General features: G+C 40.5%; 4 protein-coding genes across 5 annotated transcripts in view; 2 read left to right on the top strand and 2 right to left on the bottom strand.

Moving 5' to 3' along the window:
• Window positions 1-467: 467 nt before the first annotated feature.
• Window positions 468-1,376, bottom strand: LOC106334589 (PRA1 family protein B5). Its single transcript, XM_013772893.1, has one exon. The coding sequence runs from the start codon at window positions 1,201-1,203 to the stop codon at window positions 559-561; it is 645 nt and encodes a 214-aa protein (XP_013628347.1). The 5' UTR covers window positions 1,204-1,376; the 3' UTR covers window positions 468-558.
• A 225-nt stretch (window positions 1,377-1,601) lies between these two features.
• Window positions 1,602-2,996, bottom strand: LOC106334590 (macrophage migration inhibitory factor homolog). Of its 2 annotated transcripts, XM_013772894.1 has the most exons (4): window positions 2,791-2,996; window positions 2,371-2,571; window positions 2,126-2,218; window positions 1,602-1,863 (listed from the first exon to the last, which is right to left on the bottom strand). In XM_013772894.1, exons 1-3 carry the CDS (start codon window positions 2,899-2,901, stop codon window positions 2,162-2,164), a joined length of 369 nt encoding a protein of 122 aa, XP_013628348.1. In that variant the 5' UTR covers window positions 2,902-2,996; the 3' UTR covers window positions 1,602-1,863; window positions 2,126-2,161. The 2 variants fall into 2 exon arrangements, with proteins under 2 accessions (XP_013628348.1, XP_013628349.1); XM_013772895.1 differs by lacking the exon at window positions 2,126-2,218.
• Window positions 2,997-3,244: 248 nt separating this feature from the next.
• On the top strand, window positions 3,245-5,062 carry LOC106333355 (aldose reductase). Its single transcript, XM_013771811.1, has 8 exons — window positions 3,245-3,388; window positions 3,470-3,520; window positions 3,617-3,690; window positions 3,784-3,871; window positions 3,951-4,157; window positions 4,239-4,310; window positions 4,390-4,632; window positions 4,817-5,062. Exons 1-8 carry the CDS (start codon window positions 3,245-3,247, stop codon window positions 4,904-4,906), a joined length of 969 nt encoding a protein of 322 aa, XP_013627265.1. The 3' UTR covers window positions 4,907-5,062.
• Window positions 5,063-5,925: 863 nt separating this feature from the next.
• Window positions 5,926-7,625, top strand: part of LOC106335138 (cation/H(+) antiporter 27-like) — a 4,274-nt gene continuing 2,574 nt past the window's right edge. The window contains exons 1-4 of the mRNA XM_013773575.1: window positions 5,926-6,371; window positions 6,495-7,011; window positions 7,087-7,334; window positions 7,417-7,596. Of these exons, the coding sequence (XP_013629029.1) occupies window positions 6,153-6,371; window positions 6,495-7,011; window positions 7,087-7,334; window positions 7,417-7,596 (1,164 nt within the window). The 5' untranslated portion in view covers window positions 5,926-6,152. The remainder of the gene's footprint in view (window positions 6,372-6,494; window positions 7,012-7,086; window positions 7,335-7,416; window positions 7,597-7,625) is intronic.

Here is a 7,625-nt window from a genome sequence, read left to right as displayed (position 1 = left end):
TATTTATATTTATTAAAACTAATTTTGTATTTATAAAACATTTTTTTATTTATAAAAACTATTTTATTATTTTTTGTATTTTAAATATGTTTTCTATTTCAATTTTAATTTTATATTTTTGAATTTCAATTTTAAAAAATAAATTTATAATTTTTTTTTTGAATTTTGGAAATATTTCGAGGAAGTGTATCCCTCGGAATATTCCGACGATATATTCGTCGGAATATTCCGAGGAATTTCCGACGAAAAAAGTCCTCGGAATATTTCGAGGAAATTCATTTCCTCGGAATATTTCGAGGAAATTCATTTCCTCGGAATTCCGTCAGAAATTTCCGAGAGATTTTCGAGGAAAGATGAATTTCCGAGGAGTTATTTCCGAGTATTTTTTTCGTCGGTATGTCGTCGGAATAACGTTATTCCGATAACAACGATTTTTTTTCTCACTATGCCGCCGTTTTAATGGCCAAGGGTTCACAAAGAAATCATATTAACAACAATCTTCACAACAGTCGAATGAATCCGATACACACACACAAAAAAACTATTAGATTCTGGTCACTATACGGCGGAAGGCGCTGAGGAAGTGGATGACAGGGAGGAATATGTAGTAGGGACACCGATGAACGAGAGGAATCCGGCGGCGGCAGGATCTTGCTCGTCGAGGAAGAGATCATTAGGAGCTCTGAAGGCACCATGAACGCAGACCGTCGCTATTCCGACCAAGAGGGCAGATATGAGTACAGATCCAACGCTGGTGAAGAAGATGACTGCTATTGTGGAGAGGATAAGAGCACCAAGAGTTTCGAGGTCAGAGAAAGATCGGCCGAAGAGGATGAGAGGTCGATCGACTGGACGGAAGAGGTAAAGGAAGAGCCAAGAGGCGGCGAGGCAGACGAGGAGGACGAGAGAGAATGGATGGGCGAGAAGAGAGAAAGCGAGGATCAGAGATACGATGCAGACGTAATTCGCCCTGAAATAAGAGGAATTCTTCCGGAGTCGCGACGCTGCCTCAGAAAGAGAGTCCGGCTTGGCGAAGGCGGATCGATCGAGGAGCTCGGACCATGGACGGCTACGGGACAGACCATCACGGACCGTTTCGGTGAAGCGGTTCACAAATGCACGGACGGCTGGAGGTTGCGATTCGGTTAAGGTTGGGGGCTGAGTGGTGGAAACCGGAAGCACATTAGAATCTGACGACACCATTCGATTCTTCTTCTTCTTCTTCAGGGATTATGATCGGATATCGGGTATGTAATAAATATAAGGGGTTGGTCTGAAGGAGAAGTTACAGATCATCCAAGACTGTTTCTTACCAAACACGCGTTGTGTTACGCATTTACGCGTTTTTCAACTTTCATTTCTGTTGGTTGCTTCATCTCACAGATAATCGATATTTTTTTTTTAGTAATATCATATGCATCTTCATTACTTAGCGCATTTTCACCAGAAAAGTTCCACTCATAATACGCAAGTTTCGTTTACCAAAATAGTATACTATAATATTAAAAGTTATTTAAAACGATATATTATCAACCAAATCCGTAGGTAAATTTAAGACATTTGATCAGAATCCTGAAATCCGAATTTACTCTTAACCCAAATTAATATATGATCAGATCATCTCAATTATCTTTGAAGATGAGCTGTAGCATCATCATAAAACATTGAATGTTCTTCTCTCTTAATGCAACTCCAACAAACGTTACGATAAGTTTACAACCGAAAGATAGTTCAAAGCTAGTTGGCGATGAGAGAAGGTTGAATACTAATAAAATCACACACGTTCATACATTGGCGATCACATTAACTTATTTCCTGCGACGAAACCTAGAAAGTCGATCCGTTCCAACCAAAGAAGGATCCCTGCACAAAGTAAGAAGTGACCTTTCAGGATGGCCTATGGGCATAATAAACAAACAATCAACATGATGAATGCTCGGGGGCCGTATGGCCCACTAATGAGGAGCTAAACCCTTATGAATAACTCAAAAACAAACAAACAAAAAGATGTGGGTGTAGAGTAGACTTCTAGAAATGGTTGCAACGATTGATCTTAACTTGTTTATGGCTATTTTATTTTCTAAGAGTAGAAGAAAGTTAGAGGTATGTCTTATGATGAACTTACACAAGAAGATGTTTTTGTTCTCTATTCAATCATGACCTAGTAGTGCTGGTGTAAAGCATGTAAACACTGTGCATATTCTTGACTTTGATGGGCCTAGAGAGATAGATAAAACATGGACGAATGAAAACGAGAACCATGGATTGGATGCGTGAAAACGAAATCAATCAAAAAAGAGACATGTGGATCATTATGTTATGTTTAGAGTGCATCAAACCGAGAGAGAGAGAGAGAGGGAAAAGGCTTGCCTTGGTGTCGTAAAACTTGAGGAAGAAGCGAGACTTGGGAACAGAGAGCTTAGTCTCAAGGATGGCGGAGACCGCAGCGCTGAGCTGCTTGTTGACATCGGGGTTAAGGCCACCGATGGAGACAAGTTCACCATAAGCGGCAGGGTCCTCGGTGCCACCAAATGCCATAGGCACTGATCCTTTCAACACAATCATCACATACTGCCAAAATTACCATGAAAAAAAAATGCAGCAATTAAATTCATCAAGAAAAAAACCAAGCAAAGAGAAAGCAACTTGTTCGAAATGAGCACTAGAAACAGTCATGAGCCTCGCTTCGCCTCATAAGTTGGCTAAAATTATTACTCAATCTAATGATAATAACAATAAACAATCCCTAGATCCCCAAACGAGGATGGATCAGGTTTAAATCAAGAATACGTTCTCAGGCTTGCCGATGATTTTGGCGACGGAAGAGGTAGCTTCGGAGAGGATGGAAGAGGTATCGACGCCGTCGAGGCTGACGTTGGTGGAGATGTTAAGGCACGGCATCTTCTCTTCTTCTTCTTCTTCTTCTTTTGTTTGTTTCACTCTCTATCACTCGATCGATCCCCAGTCTTCTTCTTAAAGCTGATAATAAAGTGTCAGACCAATTATATTCCATCTTTAATTTGTCCTCCAAAAAGCCTTTTTATTATTCTCTATGGCCCAACGTTTCAGGCCCAATTTATACGGGAAAGCTGATAACCACCTCACTTGTGCTATTTAACTAGCAGTAGCAGACCAAGACACGCGGCTCCTCGATGGCTGTCTTCTGCCAAGTGGCGGTGCCTGTTTCTGCATTAAATAGATCCCGTCTGCGTTTGTATGTAGGTAGAAGAACTCGAGGTAGATAATGGCACATACCACGTTTACGCCGGAAGGGCAGAAGACGGAGTCGTTTAGGCTGTTGAGCGGCCACAAGATCCCAGCCGTTGGACTCGGCACCTGGCAATCTGGCTCTCAAGCCTCCCACGCCGTTTTCACTGCCCTCCTCGAGGTCATTTCTTTCACAACTCTGAGTTAGTTCTGATCTAGGAATCAATCATCTAAATGCTATACTCTTCCTTTGATGCTGCAGGGTGGTTATAGGCACATTGATACAGCTTGGGAATATGGTGATCAGAATGAGGTCCCTCTCTCTCTCTCTCTTTTTCTTGTTATGTCTGAAAGACAGTTTCTTAGTTTAGATGTAAAAAAACAAAAAGGTCCTTAACTCTTGTACAAGGTCGGTCAAGGGATGAAGAGGGCTATGCACGCTGGTCTTGAGAGGAGGGACCTTTTCGTGACCTCCAAGCTTTGGTAAACACACCCATTCCTTTCTTTTACTACTTCTTCTTCACTCTTTTTCTAATTGTTTTTTTTTTTTTTGGATAAACGTGCGTGTAAGTAAAGGTGTACAGAGTTGTCCCCTGAGAGAGTGCGTCCTGCTCTGCAAAATACCCTTCAAGAGCTTCAGTTAGACTACCTTGATCTTTACCTGGTATGTTTGTTTATTTGTTATTCCCTAGATTACTGAATATACTTTCTTTCTAGCCTTTACAAATTCAAATTATGTGCAGATACACTGGCCTTTTCGGCTAAGAGAAGGAGCGAGTAAGCCACCAAAGGCAGGGGACGTCCTTGAGTTTGACATGGAAGGTGTTTGGAGAGAAATGGAGAAGCTTGTCAAGGACAATCTTATCAGGAGCATTGGCGTTTGTAACTTCACCATCACTAAGCTCAATAAGCTTCTACGCTTCGCTGAATTGATCCCTTCCGTTTGCCAGGTTTTGTATCACACTCTTTAAATCAATCATCATGTATGTGTTCATCTACTTGTATACGTATATTGAGTTTTGTTATCTTAGATGGAAATGCATCCTGGTTGGAGAAATGACCAAATGCTCCAACTCTGCAGAATGAATGGTATCCATGTTACTGTAAGTTCAAAACTAATATGATTCTTTGTTCACGTCTCTGTTCGAATATAGATTCACTGCTTACTGAAACTTGCAAAAGGCCTATTCGCCGCTGGGATCTCAAGAAGGCGGGAGAGGTCTGATACATGATCAGACAGTGGAGAGGATAGCCAAGAAGCTGAACAAGACACCGGGACAGGTACTAGTAAAATGGGGTCTTCAGAGAGGAACAAGTGTCATCCCAAAGTCATCCAATCCAGAGAGGATCAAGGAGAACATCAAAGTTTTTGACTGGGTGATACCTGACCAAGACTTTGAAGCTCTCAACAGCATCAGTGACCAGGTAGACTTTAGCCTTTTTACCGACCAGAATCTTCTTTACGTTTTAGAAACAGAGTTAAGAGAAGAGAGCACTCATCTGCTTCTGATTTATTGTAATTGGTCCTTTTCTGCTAGTGAGAAATAGAGCACTTCTTGCTTGTATTACTCTGGTTTTGATCCCAATGTTACAACACTTTTGAACGCAGAAACGAGTGATGGACGGTGAGGATATGTTCGTCAACAAGAGCGAAGGTCCATTCCGAAGCGTGGCAGATCTATGGGATCATGAAGACTAATCCAACCCCAAGAATATCAAAGAAGGTGTCTGTGGTTAAGATCAATCAATGTATATGTTTCTATAATAATAAAATAAAACAACACAACAAAGGAGCTTCCTAAAGAAAACATTACTTATGCCACTAAACACTCATCGACAACAGAGGAGAGCTTCATTATCCTCTTTAAACACACCAGTCTATGTTCTTATAACCATTATAAACCAACAAAAAAAAGAGGTAATAAAATGAAGAATTACCAGAATATGAGTGACAGAGTGGTACGTTTGCGAGAGAAGACGGAAAAGAGCTTGGAAGAAGGAAGAGAGAGATGAGACTAGAGAAATGAAGAAGAAGAAGAAGAAGAAGAAGAAGAAGAAGAGGAAGAGGAGTCAGAAGAGGAAGAGGAGTCGAATACCCAATGAGTCAATCTCCTCTAAATATACCGACAGAGACAGATCCCAGCCATGGCTCACATCTATTGTCTATCATCTTCTTCTTAGTCTTCTTCATTTATCTTGTGGAGAAAGCAAACGTTTTATTGTTTTTTTAATTCAGCATACGCTAACTGATAACTGAGGAAACATCGTCCAGCTGGGGGAAGAAGATGTATGTTTCTTTTTTTGAGACTGCAAACTGTTTTGTTGTTTTCCAAATAATTTGTGTTGATTTTGTAACCGTACAGAAGAAAGTAAAAAATGGAAAAGGCCATTTCTCAGTTCCTTCTATTTCTTTTCTTGCTTATATGTTTATAAAATAAATTTTCATTTTTTGTGTAGTTAGTCATAAACTTAAATTAAGTCTTAATTTAGATCATGACCGTTCAATATATAACATAGACTGATGTTTTTGATGAAATGTTCCGTTTCATGTGACAATCCATACCGATATTAATTATAAGGTATAATCGCTATGAATGATTGACTTGACCATCATAATATGTAGCGTAGTAGGATGACCTCGCACGATTAATGAAGAACAAGAGGATATCAATCAATGATAAAATACTATTTTAACATTTATTACATGCAGTTATATTGCACCAATCAATCCAAAGCTATAATCTGATTATCCGATCATGCCCAAGATTTTGTACCGCACATGAGCAGATATAGAGACCTTAAAAGTAGGATGACCTATATCGAATATTAAACCCCTAAACATAGAGAGGCGAAAAAAATCAAGAATAGTTATACTTTCTTCCTCTACAATATCTCTCTTTCTATGCTTTGGCTCTTTAGGGAAACACCTAACCTAGAAGGTGAAAATGGAAAATATAACCAAAACATATAACTACGGAGGAGTAGACTGGATTTGCGAGACATGGATAGGTGCAAGCTCGATGGGCATTGCGCATGGAGAGAATCCGATCAAGTTTGCTCTTCCTCTTCTTCTCCTTCAGATATCTGTGGTCTCCCTATTTTCCATGTTTTTTCAGTTCCTTCTCCGGCCTTTCGGAAAATTTGCATTTCTCGCTCAGATCCTCGTATACATACATCTAACCTTCTTCTCTCTTTTTTTTTGTTGCTTTATCAGCATATTTTATTCCAAAAATATTCAGAAAACACTCCTTAATTATTTTAATATGAATGCTGCTGCATGCATGCAGGCTGGGATCTGCTTAGGACCGTCAATTATAGGACGTAACAAACAGTACATGTCGACATTTTTCTACACGAGAAGCATTTACATAATCGAATCCTTTGAGGCCATATGTTTCCTCTTCATCTGCTACGTCACAACATGTCAAATAGACACGCATATGATAAAGAGAGTAGGCAGGTTAGCATTCATAAACGGCATCGTCCTTTTCCTCATACCTTTCCTGTGGGGCCAATTCACTGCCATCTTGATCTCCAAGAGGCTAGGAGGTAGACCCGCTGGGGTACCTCCTGCGGAGTTTCATCACGTGGCGATCGTGCAGTCCACCATGTTCTTTCAGGTGGTTTACGGAGTGTTGTCGAACCTAAAGATGCTCAACACCGAGCCAGGGAGGTTAGCACTTGCCTCCATGATGGTCCATGACTGCCTCTCTTGGTGTTTTTTCATGCTTAACATCGCCCTTAAACATAACACTCACTCAGCCGATAAAAATCACGCCTATTTCTTGTCCGCCGCACAGGTACGTACGTACGTGCCACCAAGTTTATACAATTATGTATCATAAAATCTATTTTTTTTTTATATATATATATATAAATAAATAATTGCAGATGCTAATGATAGTGGTAATAGTATACGTGTTCCGACCGATAATGGTGTGGATGATGAAGAGAACACCAGTGGGACACTCTCTAAAGGCATCATATCTCACCGTTATATGTGTCTTGCTCTTCATCTCCTCTCTCTGGTCAGAATTTGTGGGCTTACCTTACTTCTTTGGCGCGGTGGCCTTGGGTCTAGCCACCCCGAAACGTCCGCCTCTTGGAACAGGACTCTCCGAAAAAATGGGTTGCTTCATCTGGTATTTCCTGATGCCTTGCTACATCATAGGGATTGGCTACAACATGGATCTCTCTCTGTTTTCCTTGGGAGATTTAATCCGATATGAGATACTCTTTGGCATGGTCCGGTTCGCCAAAGTCGTGGCTGTTGCCTTGCCTTCCCTTTACTATAATGTGCCACTTTGGCACGCCATTCTTGTCGGGTTTATCGTCAATATCCAAGGAATTTACGATGTTCAAATCTACAAACAGAACTTCAATTACAGGGTAAAATTAATTAACCCCCCCCCCCCCCC

This window comes from Brassica oleracea, chromosome C3 (assembly GCF_000695525.1).
Source record: "Brassica oleracea var. oleracea cultivar TO1000 chromosome C3, BOL, whole genome shotgun sequence".
NCBI lineage: Eukaryota > Viridiplantae > Streptophyta > Magnoliopsida > Brassicales > Brassicaceae > Brassica > Brassica oleracea.
This window is presented reverse-complemented; position numbering and strand designations above follow the sequence as displayed.